This window comes from Arachis hypogaea, chromosome 11, assembly GCF_003086295.3.
Source record: "Arachis hypogaea cultivar Tifrunner chromosome 11, arahy.Tifrunner.gnm2.J5K5, whole genome shotgun sequence".
Taxonomy (NCBI): domain Eukaryota; kingdom Viridiplantae; phylum Streptophyta; class Magnoliopsida; order Fabales; family Fabaceae; genus Arachis; species Arachis hypogaea.
In genome coordinates this window covers 118,674,641-118,691,960 of record NC_092046.1, presented here as the reverse complement: position 1 = coordinate 118,691,960, position 17,320 = coordinate 118,674,641, and the positions used below count along the sequence as shown (strand labels likewise).

The window sequence follows — 17,320 nt, the reverse complement described above, 5'->3', positions numbered from 1 at the left end:
GCCTATCAATTTTATTATCCTTCAACAGATTTACTCTATGAACGCTTCAAAGAGAAGGAGAACTGGAAGGCTCTTTGAAAACTAAATTGTATGCCTAAAGTGAAGGTATTTTTGTGAAAAGTCATCTATAATGGATTAGTTGTGAAAAGAAGAATCCATGAACGAATCCAACAAGTAGATCCTACATGCTGAAGATGTCTAAGCACATCTGAATCAGCGATGCACTCTCTCGTATACTACCCTAAGGCGGTGGAGATTTGGAATGTTTCGTCCCTGGCAAGCATAATCCCAAAAAATGCAAATTTACAAGCTTGACAATAATGGATTGAACTTGTTGAAACTTTAATTAGAAGACTATGCTTCAAATTATAGCTTAGTCAAGTACCATATTTGGTGTGGGGGCTTTGGCTGGACATGAATGCTTTAGTGTTCGAAGGGAAGAAAAGAGTAAATAGGAAAATTCTAACCCAAACAATAGAGCCAGCATAGGAGTTTTTATGTTATCACTCTTGTCGTTGTTCACCGTAAACCATGACATTGGCAGCAAAGTTTTCTTGTTCTTCTTCAGGATAATTTTCTCTCTTTTATTTTTCTCAGACTTTTCTCTCTGAATTTTATCTTTTATTTTCTTTGTGTTTATCCTTTTCTGTGATTTTGTAATGTACTCGGATCTTATATTGTGTATGAATTCCTATTAAGGTTTGCCATTTAGTTAGTAAATAGGTTAAGTATGATTTTGGTTTCTATTGTTTAGGTTGAAAATCAAAATCGTCTCTAAGATTTTTTTTTTTTTTTGCGTTCAAAATTGTCTATAATGTTGATTTTTTTTTATAAAATCATCATTCTTTAAATTTTCAGACAAAAATACCCTTCTTTCCACTCATCATCAGTTTCAGTTCTCTAAAATTTTCCCTCTTAACTGCCTCCACCACTCCCAACCCTAACACAGAATAGCAACGCAATAGTGGCAACAACTTCCGGTGAAAGCGACAATGGTTTGGCTCTCCTTCTTCTCTCCCACACGCATTCCATAAACCCAAGGAAATACCCACCAACACAATAATTAACACCACCATTAAACCCATTTCGAAACAAAATTATTCCTCCACTGTTAGTACATTTAGTAACAATAATTTATTTTGTTTTGATTAAACAACTCAAACTAAAATTTGGAAAAAAGATAGAGATCATAGGTAGGAGAGAGTAAGATTGAGAGAGCAAGATTAGCGGATCTACCATTGTAGTCTCCACCTCTGCCTCTTCTCCTCAACCATCCTTAGCCACACCACTAACACACACATACAGAGAAGAAGCAGAGAATGAAAGAGAAAAATCAAGAAAAAATAATAGAAAATAGAGAAGAACAAAAATGAGAAAGAAAGGGAGAAAAATAGAAAAGTCACTGAAAAAGTGAGAAAAAAGGAAGGGGTTAATGACAAAGAAGAGCGTGAATAAAGAAGAAAAACAAAGAAGTTTGGAGGAGGGAGAAACGACTTCATTGGTGAACATGACCACTGCCACTGCCATCGCTGAGTCTTAAGAGAGAGAAAGGAGATGGGAGGATGGTGATATAGTGTTGTATTGGTGTTGGTGATGGAGATGTTAGTGAAAGGTATTTTTGTCTGAAGAATGATTTTAAAACAAAAATTTAACATTAAGGATGATTTTGAATGCAAACAAATCTTAGGGACAATTTTGATTTTCAGCCTAAACCATATGGATCAAAATCGTACTTAACCCTTAATGAAATAACTTAATAGCTTTGAGGAAAAAAATACTTTAGTAATACAATAATATATTTTAGACCCGAATCGAATGAGAAATTCTCTATCAAGTCAGCCTATGAAAAACTCTATGATAATGAAGATACTACTGGTAACTATCTCAAAAATATTTGAAAACAAAAAATTCCTCACAGACTAAAAATATTTGTTTAGCTGACTATGCACAAAGTTCTGCTCACAAATTTTAGAAGATAAAAGAGGGGACTTACCAATGATGCAAGTTGTTATAGATGTCCTGGACATGATGAAACGTTGCTTCATGTGCTAAGGGACTACCCTTACATCAGAGACATATAGGAAAGAAGCGTTGATAGCACCTTACAAAGTGATTTAATCAATCAAAATCTTCACTGCTGGATGGAGAAAAATCTAAACTTGGTGGCTCGAAAATTCAATGGGATCTCTTGACCCATTTACTTCATTACTGTGTGCAATACTACATGAAAAAATAGCAATGATCTGATATTCAATCATGAAAACAGACCAGAAAATAGTATTGTCTACTCAGTGTAAATCCTAGCTAAAAGATATGAAGATGTTATTTCTCTAACTGAAGCTAGTAAGAAAACTCTCACCTCCGCTAGAGTGCAACACATTGGTTGGGAGCCGCCAGAAAAAGCAAGATACAAGCTCAACATGGATGACTCCTTCTCGTTAGTTTCCAAGAGTGGTACTTGTGGAGATTTATAGTTGGATTTTGGTTGAATACTGGGAATACTTCCATAACTAAAGCGGACCTTTGACTCATCTATATAAGACTGAAGCTTGCTTCGGAGCTCGACATCCAGAATCTGATTGTTGAAACGGACTCGCAATGCGCTTTGCAACTCCTCCATAATCACCCTACCCAACGGCACTCAACTTCTTTTATTATTCGTGCAATTTGGGAGTTATTAGCCAAGACTAGACATTTTCTCATTAGACATATCTTTAGGAAAGCGAATTTTTGAACGGACATGATGAGCGGATAATTTATACCCTTTTTGGCATTATTTTTACATAATTTTCAATATGTTTTTGTTACTTTTTATTATATTTTATTAGTTTTTATTCAAAAATCACATTTTTGTACTTTACTATGAGTTTGTGTATTTTTCTGTAATTTTAGGTATTTTCTGGCTAAAATTGAGGGACCTGAGCAAAAATCTGATTCAGAGGCTGAAAAAGGACTGCAGATGCTGTTGGATTCTGATCTCCCTGCACTCAAAGTGGATTTTCTGGAGCTATAGAAGCCCAATTCGCGCACTCTCAATTGCGTTGGAATGTAGACATCCTGGGCTTTCCAGCAATATATAATAGTCTATACTTTTCTCGAGATTTGATGGCCCAAACTGGCGTCCAAAGCCAACCTAAAACTTTCTGGCGTAAAACGCCCAAACTGGCACCAGAAATGGAGTTAAACGCCCAAACTGGCACCCAAGCTGGCGTTTAACTCCAAGAATGGCCTATGCATGTGTAAATCTCAATGCTCAGCCCAAGCACACACCAAGTGGGCCCCGAAAGTGGATTTCTGCACTATATGCACTTAGTTACTCATTTTTTGTAAACCCTAAGTTACTAGTTTAGTATAAATAGCACTTTTTACTATTTTATTCGCATACTTTATCATCTTATCACGTTTTAGAGGCTGACAAATGATTAGCCGTGAGAACCGATAGATGATTAGCCGTGTGGTAGCTATACCTGGTATTTTTCATCTGAGACGAGAAATCCGAAGTTGATTAGCCGTGCAAAGATCGTACCTGGTATTTTTCATCTGAGAGGATCATACAGCTTGCCATGGAAGGGAGCACGCATGATTGGAAGAAGACAATAGGAAAGCAGAGGTTCAGAAGCAACAAAGCATCTCCAAACGCTTATCTTAAATTTCCACCAATGAATTACATAAGTATCTCTATTTTATTTTATGTTCTATTTATCTTTTAATTATCAAAACCTCATAAACATTTGAATCCGCCTGACTAAGATTTACAAGATGACCATAACTTGCTTCAAGCCGACAATCTCTGTGGGATCGATCCTTACTCACGTAAGGTATTAGTTGGACAACCCAGTGCACTTGCTGGTTAGTTGTGCGGAATTGTAAAAAGTGTGAATCACAATTTCGTGCACCAGAACACTCTGGCAAAACACACCCAAGGACCTCCTTACGGCCTCCATTGTTGGGACCATGCTCCAGCTTTCATTGCCCCACAATTAGAAGCGGATAGAAGAGGGATAGTTTTTCCTAGAACTTTTTCTTAATATTTTTTTTTGTGTTTTAAGCCTGTGGCTCTGTTTTCTCATAAAAAAAAATAACAAGACAAATAGATATCTAAATATTTATGTTAAATTTATAAATTCTTAAGAAATCAAAAATATAAAGTAAAATTTTAAAAAAAATTATAATAAAATCTTAGGTCTCTGCACAAAAATTATCAAATAAATTTCTAAAAATTAAAATATTAGATTTATAGGTTATGAAAAATTAGAATATTGGATATGATTTATCGTTCAACGAAGAATATATAAATCTACTCTTGTAATTTTTAAAAATTTTATTTCATACTTTTTAATTTTAGAAACCTAAAATATATTGCAAAACTTTTTAAAAGAGTTATTTGATAAAAATTTTTTAAGAACGTACAAATCTATTATAAATTTTTTCGGAAGCTTATCTTATTATTTTGTATAGTGACGCACCTACTAAATTTTATATAATAGTGTAATTAAAGAAGGTTTAATTATTCTATAGTTTTTATAATTTCATTAAATTTATAATTAAATTTTTATATTTTTTCATTCAATTAAGTTTTTATATTATTTTTAATTTTATAATTAAATTTTTATTAATATAAAAAATATTAGAGTTAATATATTATTTTTTTATAAACTAAAAGTATCTATAATTAAAAATTTAATTAAATTTTATTTTTAATTATATATTTTTTGAAATAAATATTTTATTAATTTTAATATTTTTAATATAAAAAAATTAATTATAAAATTAAAAATAATATAAAAATTTAATTATAAATTTAATAAATTATAAATACTAATAGAATAATTAGAGTAAAGTATCGTTTTTGTCCTCAACATTTAGGGTAAGTCTTATTTGTATCCCTAACGTTTAAATCGTTCTATTTGTATCCTTAACGTTTATAAAAGTGATTCAATGTTATCCTACTATTAATTATACTAACAAATCAGATTATATTTTTCAATTATTCTTATTTGGATGTATTCATTCTCAATTAGGTCTCACTTGGATGTATTCGAATTTAATATTATACTCACTATTTGTGTTTAGATTCAATTATGTCCCTAGAAAAGTGAATTATGTAAATGTTGTAGGAATTATTTTCAACATTTGTTGAGCTATTTTTTGGAGTAGATCATCGATTCTATCCCAAACATTTGTATTCTAACTTCAAGAAAAGATTTTTAAAACTCAAACTAAATCGCTCATGATGTGTAATCAACAACAAGATAACATTGAATCACTTTTACAAACGTTAGGGATACAAATAGGACGATTTAAACATTAAGGACACAAATAGAATTTACCCAAAACGTTGGAGACAAAAACAATACTTTATTCGAATAATTAAATTTGAGGTGATTTGGCGAATAACTTAAACAAGGTATGGAATTTTGAAGTATTCTAAAACTCAGAAGAGCTTGATCATTTTATTCACTGATTAAAGTTATTCGGATTTTATAATCATTATTAAATCAAATTAAAAATAATATAAATTATAATATATAACTCATTTTGATAATTTGAAAAACAAGTAATAATTGATTAACAGATAATATAAATGATTTTACTTTTATGCTATATAAAATTTTATCGCCGTCACCCATCCCCTTAATAATGAATTAATGATATTTAGTATTTATTTACTTTTAAGAGGAGCAATTTACATAAATAAAATAATTAGAAAATATTATTATCCAATTTAACAGGCTTATGGCAAATGGCATATTCTTTGATATTCCCTGATAGAGATATTTGACCCGAATAGCAATAGTTAGAAATTGATAATAGCTAATAATAATTAATAAATTAATAAATGATAGATAAAATAAAGAAAAGACTGAGGACCGTTTGAATAGATTTATAAGTGACTTTTTTTTTTTTACTTTTAATTTATGGAAATGTGAAGTATTAATATTTGGTATAATTTTTAAAGTAAAATTGTAACTTTCTAAAAAATTATTTTAGTGTTTAAGGAGAAGTTAAAAAAATGACTTCTCTCATAATAAAAAGTTTTTTATCATTTTTCTCTTAAAATAAGTATTTTTAGAACTAAAAAACCAAACACAAAATAACTTATTTATAAACTACTTTTAACATAAGTATTTATTATTTAAGCTATTTCTTCAAAAATAACTTGATTAAGTTGTTTATTCAAATTAGGCCTAAGAAAGTACCCGTCTTTAGCTAAGGACTCGTTTGAATAGGTTCATAAATGATTTTTTTAACTTTTAACTTATGAAAAGGTGTATTATTAATGTCTAGTACAATTTTTAAAATAAAATGACTTCTCTCGTAATAAAAAGTTTTTTATCACTTTTCTCTTAAAATAAGTACTTTTAAAACTAAAAAACCAAATACAAAATAATTTATTTATAAACTACTTTTAATATAAATATTTATTATTTAAACTATTTTTTCAAAAATAACTTAATTAAGTTGTTTATCTAAACTGAATTTTTAGCATTAGTTCAAAATTTAGGGCCTCGGTCATGTCGAAGGGGCTCTTGACTCTTGAGCCAGGCCCGTTCCCTTATAATAATAAAAAAAAGATGGTACCGCGGTACACAAAGATCAAAAGGAAATGGCGATTAAACTTGATTACGCCACTTTTAAAAAGGAAAATTGAATTTGCAGCCGAGGTTTTGGATCAACAGCAGCATCACTTGCCTCACTGAAAATTGTATCCAAGTTTGGATTCTCAATGAGAAATATAAAATTCATGTTAATAGTAAAAGTATGTGTGTAAAATGTAAATAGATATATTGTGTAATATATAAGGCAAAAAAATTTAATTTAAAAATATATAAATACATTTATTTTACATTTTCATTTTTAATATTTTTTGTTTTTTAAATTTTATAAAAAAATAAAAAAAATAAAAACAATATTCTATTATTTATTTTTACCTCTTATTTTTATTTTTTACTTCACAAAAATTAAAAATATAAAATATTAAAAATAAAAATTAAAAATAAAAACACAAATCAACCACGCTCTAAAATTTTTTAATGAATGCTTTCAGCCATAATATAATTTCTCCTCACACACACACTCGCTGAGCTTCCCTCACCCATCTTCTTTGGGTAGCTGTTCTTTTCTCCTCTCTCTGTGACCGAAGTGCCTCTCTCTAATTTGATTTCCCTTTATCATTATGTTTTCCCATTATCACACTTTGCTTTAACCTAACCTTCTAGATTCTTCTTCTAAATCATTCTGTAACTGTCGCCGGCAACCGCTTCTTTCTCCTATTTCTTCACATCTCTATATATATTTATTTATATTCTGCACACTTTCTCTCTCTAGAAACACAGACCCTAAGTCCTTAACTTAATTAATGGGACACAAGAAGCGAAATTCGGCTCCGCGGTCCAAACATTCGCCGGCGACTTCTCCGGCGGCGCAATTCGCCGTCGTCGGCGACGGTACCGCATCGCCGGAGAAACAAGACTCAGGCAATGTTCCCGATCACAACAGCAAAACCAATAACGGCGTTCAGAACCCTAACGGGATCGAGTTTCCTCCTCCGCCACCGCCGCCGCCTCCTCCGCCTCAATCCGATGGTCCTTCCTCCGATTACACCGCGATCAAGCTCGAGTGTGAGCGTGCCCTAACGGCGTTCCGGCGCGGGAACCACAACAGAGCACTGAAGCTCATGAAGGAGCTATGCGGGAAGCAAGAGAACGCTGCTCACTCCGCATTCGCGCACCGCGTCCAGGGATTCGTCGCCTTTAAGGTCGCCGGAATCTTGAACGACCCTACCGCGAAGCAACGGCACGTGAAGAACGCCGTCGATTCGGCTCGCAAGGCCGTCGAGCTGTGCCCTAATTCGGTCGAGTACGCGCACTTCTACGCCAATTTGATGCTCGAGGTCGCGAACGACGGGAAGGATTATGAGGAGGTAGTACAGGAGTGCGAGAGGGCGCTGGCGATAGAGAACCCTAGCGATCCAGGGAAGGAGAGCTTCCAGGATGAGAGTGATCAGAAGTTGTCGACTCCCGAGGCACGTGTTTCGCATGTGCAAAACGAGCTGCGGCAGCTGATTCAGAAGTCGAACATCGCTTCGCTGTCGAGCTGGGTGAAGAATCTGAGCAACGGCGAGGAGAGATTTCGGCTGATTCCGATTCGGAGGCCGACGGAGGACCCTATGGAGCTGAGACTGGTTCAGACTCGAAGGCCTAACGAGATCAAGAAAGTGACGAAGACGCCGGAAGAGAGGAGGAAGGAGATTGAAGTGAGAGTCGCCGCTGCGAGGCTGTTGCAGCAGAAGTCTGAGTCGCCCCAATCTCCGAACGAAGTAGATAAGGATGAGAGGGGGTTGGATTCATCCTCAGCGGCTGGTCAGAGTAGGAGGAGGCATGGGAATTCGAAGAAGAATGGGTCTACTGCGGAGAGGAGGAAATGGGTGCAATCTTACTGGAGTTCGATGAGTGTGGAAATGAAGAAGGACATGCTTAGGGTTAGGGTTTCTGATCTTAGGTCACACTTTGGGTCTTCGAAGGATACTTTGCCTATTGATCTTTTGGCGGAGGCTGTGTCGTATGCTGAGGCCAATAAGACATGGAAATTCTGGGTTTGCTGCCATTGTGATGAGAAATTTAACGATGACGAGTCTCACAGCCAACATCTTGCGCAGGCGCACATGGGTATGCTCTCGCCGAATTTGCAGGGGCATCTGCCCCATAATGTTGACAGTGAGTGGATTGATATGATTCATAATTGTTCTTGGAAGCCGCTGGATGTTTCTGCTGCAGTTAAAATGCTTGAGAGTAGAATGAAATTCAAAGGTTCATCATTAGTTGAGGATTCGTACTTCGATCATCATACACAGGACTACTATGACTGTATTAACGATGCAACTGATCCTTACCATGAGAAAGAAGGTTTGGAATACAGTCTTCATAACTGTACAACAGAAAGCAATAACTATTGTAAAGCTGTTGCAAGTAATGTGAGAGAAGGCGTTGAAAACCAATTATCTATGTCACATCCTTTCGCTGACAGTTGGCCAGTATCTGATGATTCTGAGCGCGCAAAACTTCTGGAGAAAATTCATGCAGTATTTGAGATGCTTATTAAGCATAAATATCTTGCTGCTAGTCACCTTAGCAAGGTTATACAATTTACTATGGGTGAGATTCAGGGTCTTGCTGCTGGTTCTCAATTTCTAAATCATGGTGTCGATCAAACGCCAATGTGCATATGCTTTCTGGGGGCTTCACAGCTTAAGAAAATTCTCCAATTTCTTCAAGAGCTATCTCATGCATGCGGATTGGGTAGATATGGTGATAAAGGTAATGGTCTCATGAATGAGTTTCATGATATCAATCAAGGTCCTGAGATCAAAGAGAATATTGTTCTCAATGGAGATGCATCATGCCTCCTTCTGGATGAGTGTTTACTGGTGACACAAGTCACATTTGATGCTGCTCAGGGGACTGTATTGGATAATATGACTGCCCAAAGTTCTCATGATGGTATTTCAAGCGATAATGATGATTTTCTATCCTGGATATATTCAGGTTCAGCTATAGGGGATCAATTGACATCATGGATGCGAACCAAAGAAGATAATAAACACCAAGGAACAGAAATTATCAAGATGCTTGATAAGGAGTTTTATCAACTACAGACCCTATGTGAGAAGAAGTCTGACCGAATGAGTTATGAAGAAGCACTGCAGACAGTAGAGGATCTTTGTCTTGAAGAGGGAAAGAAGAGGGAAATTGTTGGTGACTTTGTCCAGCAAAGCTATGAGTCTGTCTTAAGAAAACGAAGAGAAGAGCTCATTGAAAGTGAGAATGATGTGATGAATGTCGGCAATAGGTTTGAGTTGGATGCCATATCAAATGTTTTGCAAGAAGCAGAATCAATGAATGTTAATCAATTTGGATATGAAGAAACTTATGCTGGTGTAACTGCTCAGTTATGTGACTTGGAATCTGGTGAAGAAGAAGAATGGAGAATGAAAGACTACTTGCATCAAATGGATGGTTGTATAGAAATTGCTATTCAGAAACTGAAAGAGCACTTGTCTATAGAGGTCAGCTTGTTGATTCTTATAACATGTCCACTAAAATGACAGCAAGTATGGACTTTTACCCTGATGTTCTAACTCATTTAGTTTCCTTTGCAGCTTAGCAAAATTGATGCTCGAATCATTAGAAATATTGCTGAGATGCAACAATTGGAACTCAAGCTTGGGCCTCTTTCCGCTTATGATTATCGGGCTATATTATTGCCTCTAGTGAAGTCATACCTAAGGGTTGGTATTTAAAATACTGTGTGTGATGTTTCCTCGTTTTTCATTTAATCATATGTTCCTTTGCTTGATCTTTTAGGCACGTTTAGAAGAATTTGCTGAGAAGGATGCAGTAGAGAAGTCTGATGCTGCGAGGGAAGCATTCTTGGCTGAACTTGCACGTGATGCTAAGAAGGCTAAAGGGGGAAGTGAGAACACAAGAAATGTGGATAAGACCAAAGATAAGAAGAAGACTAAAGATCACAGAAAAACAAAAGATCTGAAGGTCCTTATCATGCATGGTGAAATTGCTCGGATATTGTGCAATGTTCTATGAAAACTGATAAAAAAATATCTATTTCTTGCAGGCTTCAAGTGGTCATGAGGAGCTATCGCTGCAAGCTAGCAGTCCTGAGTGAGTATATGTTTCTAAACCTTATTTTCACCAGTTATTTACAATAACAGAAATTATAACTTGAATTTGAGACAATGTAACACTTAATGATGTTTTTGTTGTGCTTTGGCTGCAGTTCCAATACTGTTGCACCTGATAGTTACTTTCAAGATCCTGAGCTTGTTTCCATGAATGATAATTACTTGGAACAACAGGAAGAGGAATATAGACGGAAAATAGAGCTAGAAGAGGAGGAAAAAAAGCTTGAGGAAACTTTAGAATTTCAGCGTAGGATAGAAAATGAAGCCAAACAAAAACACCTTGCTGAATTACAAAAGAAATCATCCGGGATATGTTTAGAGGAAGTGGCGGACAAAATTCAGGATGCTCAGTTGAAGACAGTTGCTGATGGGACAGATGTGCATGATCATGTAAAACTGCCTATACAGGTTGGCCGCTCTCTTTTTAAGTTCCTTCCACTGTAAGGGGACCATTTTTCCTAGTCATTTCCTTTTTTTTTTGGTAGTTAAGAAAAGCTTAATTCTCATAAAAGAGAGAAGCAACAAAGTACAAAGATTGGAACAAGAAAATAAAATGGAATGTCACTAGTCATTAAGTTTCTATTACTGTGAAATGTACGACTTGAGGACTACCTTGTAAACTATAATTAAGCATTGTTCGTAATACAACTCTGAGCACCTTTTTTGTCCTTTTCTATTCCCAGGAGCAGTCAGCTGATGAGAATTGCTGTCCTAGTGATGTGGATAGTGTGATAGTAACCACTAAAAATGGTTCTTTGGTGCCAAATAAATATTCAGTTGATTCAGCTGATCAAAAGATATTGCATCAGCCAACCGTTAAACAAGGTTGGTAATAATTTGACTAAAGCTCTCTTAAAAAGCAGTGGTTTCTCCTTTATATTTTATGAATATTAGAGGGTGTCAACATTTTCTTTACCTCCAGCAGGTATACCTAATGGAGTTGTTCCAGAGAATGGTCATCAGTTGCCTGATCGTCGTCCAGGGAAAAAGCATAAACGGCATAGGAATTCTTCCAAAATGGTTGATGGAAAATTGGAATCTGTCTCATTGGAAAAGAATATTGAGGATGCACATACTGACAGACATTCAAGAGAGCATGTTAAATTCCATAATGATCAAGATGCAAACAATGGTAGGTTTTATTTTTAAGTTTTAACCTTGCCCACAAACTTCATCCCTGTAATGCTGATGCATAGTAATTCTTATCTAGTTATGGCTTTTTGTCATATTTAATTTATTCATAATTTACTTACTTTTTTTTGGCTTTTTCTTCATTTTTTAAGCAAGTTTCCCTATTGGGATCTTTTTTATGGCAGTTTGGATTATAATTGTTTTTCATTTCGTGTCTGGGAAATCAAGTGGGTAATGTGGCCACAAAGTTTTCATCTTAATTGATCTTATTTGATACAAATAGTATGGTATAGTGATGTCAGTTATATCTTCTCTGACAACGCTTGTCGAGTTTATGATCTTATTTGGGTCAATATACTTCTGACTATTAATTTCAATTCAACATAAAATTTTATTATGTTTGAAAAATTTATTAGCATAGTATTGCTTATGCTTCTTTTCCTTCAGAATTGTCAATATGCGAAGCCAAAAATCTTTTCACTGTGACCCCATTTGCATCATTTCAAATTTCGTTTTTTTGTTTTTAATATTTTATATTTAATTTAAGATATTTTTTTATTCTACTTTCCAAAATATAGAAACCCGTTTGCTAATGGTTGGTTGTACCCATCAGGGTGGGAAAGCAATGTATCAAAGGCGAAGAAAGATCTTCAAATGGAAGATGAGGAGGAGGAAAGATTCCAAGCTGATCTTAAAAAAGCTGTACGACAAAGCCTGGGTATATTTCTCCCCCTTTTTCAGTCATATTTAGTCAGGTTGCATTCATACTTGTTAACATATACCTTTCTTCCAGGAATATAACTTATAAGTGCCATATTGTGGACAGTTAATATCTGTACTAGGTTCAGATTTAAGTAATAGGATATTGCCAGTATTTTATAGGGAATGGACTTTTCATTGATTGCTTGCATAGTTGTATTTATAACCATAGTAGATAACCATTTAGGTAACATTTAGGTTACCTATAATCTATAAGGTGCACAGATGCAGAGGTACAAGTAGCCATATCAACACTACAAATTATCTTTAAACTATGGAATGATTATGGGATGTTGTTTCATGGGAATATACAAACTCCTAAACAACGTATTATAAAGAGGAACCTCCATGGTTTTCTAACCCCCAAAGTTTTTGGCCAAAGTCCATAAAATATATTGGGTGACTTAGATACCTAAAGAGTGCTTAAGATTCAAAGGGGATATAATTGCTGTTTGTATAATTTTGTTGCTAACCAAACACCTTCGTAAAATGTCTTTTTACAAGGACTGCCTTGCATTTGGGTGGTATTGGCTCACTGGAAGTATGTGATGCACTGATACTTGGCTATGATGTATTTTCAGAATTTTAGGGCAGCCCTCTATAAAGCATCCCATGTTATGTAGTGTGAAAGGGTCGGACCTAAAAGGTATAGTGTAGGCAACCTAACCTAATGCAGCCATCTATGGTTGATTCCACGGTTTGAACCCATGATCTTCAGGTCATCACATGGAGACAGTTCAACTGTTACTCCAAGGTTACCCATCGTTTTTAGAACTTCAAAACTAATTTCACAATTAATTTCAGCATTCAACAAAGAGGGCTTGTGCAATTTCAAAATCTAAAGCACCATTGTTCCTCAAATCTTATGTGAGGATGTGGGTGGAAATTCCCAAATCTCTGCCATCTGGGCTGGAAAGATGGCTTGCTTTCGTTACAATTCAAATTCAAATGCCAACTTTCTCAATGATTTATTTATTTTTGCTTTTGTGACATGAATGATTGATCCTACATCTTCACATCATCTGTTGATTGCATTTAGGACCTGGACTGCTCCCATTCACCGAGTGCTTTAGAGATTTGTTGTCTGTTGTTGGGCTAAATGTTATACTGCTTGCTGATCACTTAGTGTTCACTTTCTTTTTCTTTCTAGTGCACAGAATTTTATAACTTTTTTATGTGTTCGCCTTATCTGTAGCTACAGAACGTCGTGGTATCCATATTTCTGTTTGGATTGGATGCTAACCTGGCATAAATTATTAACCATGTCATGACAGGGATGCGTATATTTCCTGTTTGCATTTAATAAGCTATAATGAACCTTATAGCTGCTTAAGAAACGCAATGTTTATTTCATCTCCCATCCTCTAATAATTACAGAAACCTTGATCACTTTCTAACCTCGTTAGAGATCATTCATTTCAGACACATATCAAGCACGTGGAAAACTGCCTTTGGATTCTAGTTTAAGAATGTCTCAGAGATCTGCTTCACAAGTAGATTCATTGGGTTTTCCAACAGAGAAAGACTCAACTGAGGATGCAAATGGAACTACATTGCTTGGTACTGGGCTAAAGAATGAAGTTGGTGAATATAACTGTTTTCTCAATGTTATTATACAGGTAGATCTTTTGAAAGTCAGTTTTCCAATTTGTAATAATCTTGCTGGAATTTTATTTCATTGATTCATTGTTTTCTAAAGCCTTAAACAATTTCTCGCCTCTGCATGAACTCAGTCTTTATGGCATTTAAGACGCTTTCGGGAGGAATTTCTTGGCAGATCAAGATCAGAGCATGATCACGTTGGCAATCCTTGTGTTGTCTGTGCATTGTATGAGATCTTCACTGCTTTGGACCTTGCATCAAAGGACTCAAGGAGAGAAGCAGTAGCACCTACTTCCCTGCGAATAGCTCTAAGCAACCTATATCCAGATAGTAACTTCTTCCAGGAGGTAACTTCACTAACATAGGAAGAGGTAAAAACTTTCTTTTGTGGACAATGTGATTTATATACCATTGTCTGACAGGCTCAGATGAACGATGCTTCTGAGGTACTTGCAGTGATATTTGACTGCCTTCATCGTTCATTTACCCGTGGTTCAAGTGTTTCTGACACCGAGTCAGTGGAAAGTAATTGCATGGGATCTTGGGATTGTGCAAATAATACTTGTATAGCACATTCACTTTTCGGAATGGACATTTTTGAGCAAATGAACTGCTATCACTGTGGTCTCGAATCCAGACATTTGAAGTATACTTCCTTCTTTCACAATATAAATGCCAACGCATTACGAACAATGAAGGTATCTCTAGGAAGGATTTTTTCTTTAAACATTTGACAATTTATAGATTTCTGATTAACTGCAGGCAGAAAAATGAACAAACTATTATTCTTCTTGTGTAACTTATCCCTCTTCACTTTCCAGGTTATGTGTTCTGAAAGTTCCTTTGATGAGCTATTGAACCTTGTGGAGATGAACCATCAATTGGCTTGTGATCCAGAAGTTGGTGGTTGTGGCAAGCTTAACTACATCCATCACTTTCTTTCAACTCCACCTCATGTTTTTATGACAGGTGCCTCAATTGTGACATGTGGAATGATTTATCTTTTGGTTCCATATCTTTTGTATGATTTGTTGGGCTCTCTCTTACAATTTTGTTTTTTCAGTTCTTGGTTGGCAAAATACATGCGAGAGTGCTGATGATATAACAGCCACTGTGGCAGCCCTGAGCACTGCACTAGACATCAGTGTCCTATATCGAGGCTTAGATCCTAAAAGAACCCATAGCTTGGTATCAGTGGTATGTATTTTGAATGATAATATGCAAGGAATGTTTATGTTCTACATTTATTACCTTTTCTATGCAGCTGTAAGAGATTAATTTCACTTATGATGGAAGAAACAAATGCAACAGTCATTTCCTAATTATAAACAGATTAATTTCTTTATGATTTAAAATTTGCGATCCAAACCTTGTCTTTCTGTACTATTGTAGTGTCTAATGTGTTCAAATTGAACCTCAGGTTTGCTACTATGGCCAACATTATCATTGCTTTGCTTACAGTCATGACCATGATCAATGGATTATGTATGATGACAAGACTGTCAAGGTGAGTTGAGTCTTTCTAAATGATCTGATATATCACGTTTTGTTGTTCTTGCTCAAACATCTGTCTCCCAATATCCAGATAATTGGTGGATGGGCAGATGTTCTTACAATGTGTGAAAAAGGGCATCTACAACCTCAGGTTCTTTTCTTTGAAGCTGTAAACTAGTTTTGTGGTGGAATTGATAACATCTTTTTGCTGGACTGAAGAATTGAGTTTGACATGGTTTGGCATCCAACTGGTGTCTGGTGTGGCCCTGTTCCACTCGTCAGCAGATGCATTTCTGCATAATGCACGAATGGTTAAAGCAAATAAAGTTGCAAGTTTCAGACATGTCAACAAGTTTTTGGTATACATCGGTTGGGATATATAGCATTTAAAATTTGTGAAATACTTCTCAGGTTCAATAGGAAACAAGTTCTGACAGGGAGAATGATGGCGAAAAACATTTTAGGATGACTTAGAAGAGCTCAGACAGTGGTGTTTGGTACCGAGTATTGGTCAAGACGGTTAATTTTGAAAACATCCTATTCATTTCTTGTATCCATACAATAAAGCATGTTTTGGTATTTGCTAGAACACCACAATATGTTGGGGTTGGCCATGATGATGTGGGAGGATACCTAAGCCCTTTGATGATGGAATAATTGCCCATTATTGTTGGGGAGGCATAGCATTTGTAATAGGGGAAATTGTTCTGCTGCCATGGAAGGATTATCCTTCTCTTCCTCTTCCCCCACCCAAAAAGAAAAAAAATGTTTGAAAAAAAATAAAAAGTTAGAGAGGAAATGTATAGCTTACACTACAATTAGATTTGTCAAAGATGTCAGCTTGTTGCCACTGTGGCTGAAAAAGGAGTGTCCTTGACTGATCCTTATGGACAACTTTTCTCCCTTTAGTGATACCGTGATGGAACATGCTGGATGCCGGGGGTATACATTCAGCAGTAAATTGAGGAGGTTCCATCCTCTGGATCCGCATCACTACTGTATTTTACTTCCATTTCTCTCTCTCTCTCTCTCTCTCTCTCTCGTCTTTGGGGTGGGGGAATCAGGATTTCCAGTGGTTGAGTATATAATCCAATTATAGCTGCAGATGGCAACTATAGGTGAGCGAGCAAAAGGCTGAAAGGTTTTGACACAATTTTGTCCTGTACTTTTTTAGGATATACCATCGATTGGGATGGATTACTGTACTTCATTATTTTATATGCTAGTGCAATCTTGCACAATTTGGCATCTTAATTTTCTAATCTCTTTCCTGGCTCCTATCTTTCTGTTCAAGGTTATTAACTTATAATTTAATTCGATGCAAGGTCTTTGTTTGAGTTTCATTTGCAGAATTGGGTATTGTAACGAAATTAAGTAATTTTTTGCAGAAAGTGTGTATCAAGTATATTTGTATTTTTCTATTGTGAAAAAGTATTCTTTATTAAAAAACACCAAGAAAATGACAAATAGGTTTCTATTTATTTCAAAAATAAAGTTTTTCATCAAATTTAGTTGCAAAAACTTTTACCTTTGAAAATGTAGGAAAAATATCTTTTTATGATAAAAGATAAGAAATTTATTTGTTTTTTCCTCAAAAGCACTGCATTCTATAGTATGACCTTTTGGAGTTTGCCC

At 35.3% G+C, this 17,320-nt stretch overlaps 1 protein-coding gene across 4 annotated transcripts; it reads left to right on the top strand.

Annotated features, from left to right (window-relative positions):
* Window positions 1-6,927: 6,927 nt before the first annotated feature.
* Window positions 6,928-16,939, top strand: LOC112722437 (uncharacterized). Of its 4 annotated transcripts, none has more exons than XM_072207110.1 (15): window positions 6,928-10,066; window positions 10,160-10,288; window positions 10,365-10,550; window positions 10,633-10,679; window positions 10,795-11,107; window positions 11,389-11,524; window positions 11,625-11,831; window positions 12,444-12,548; window positions 14,012-14,208; window positions 14,323-14,538; window positions 14,614-14,889; window positions 15,013-15,160; window positions 15,255-15,388; window positions 15,612-15,698; window positions 15,777-16,939. In XM_072207110.1, the coding sequence occupies exons 1-15, from the start codon at window positions 7,361-7,363 to the stop codon at window positions 15,861-15,863; spliced, it is 4,974 nt and encodes a 1,657-aa protein (XP_072063211.1). In that variant the 5' UTR covers window positions 6,928-7,360; the 3' UTR covers window positions 15,864-16,939. The 4 variants fall into 4 exon arrangements, with proteins under 4 accessions (XP_072063211.1, XP_025629237.1, XP_025629236.1 ...); XM_025773452.3 differs by having other exon boundaries at window positions 11,622-11,831; XM_025773451.3 differs by having other exon boundaries at window positions 11,383-11,524.
* The last annotated feature ends 381 nt before the right edge of the window (window positions 16,940-17,320 follow it).

Coding starts and splice junctions, on each gene's coding strand:
- LOC112722437 (XM_025773450.3), top strand. CDS start 7,361: ATGGGACACAAGAAGCGAAATTCGGCTCCGCGGTCCAAACATTCGCCG. Junction 10,289..10,364: donor TAGTGAAGTCATACCTAAGG/GTTGGTATTTAA, acceptor TTGATCTTTTAG/GCACGTTTAGAAGAATTTGC. Junction 15,389..15,611: donor CCCATAGCTTGGTATCAGTG/GTATGTATTTTG, acceptor ATTGAACCTCAG/GTTTGCTACTATGGCCAACA.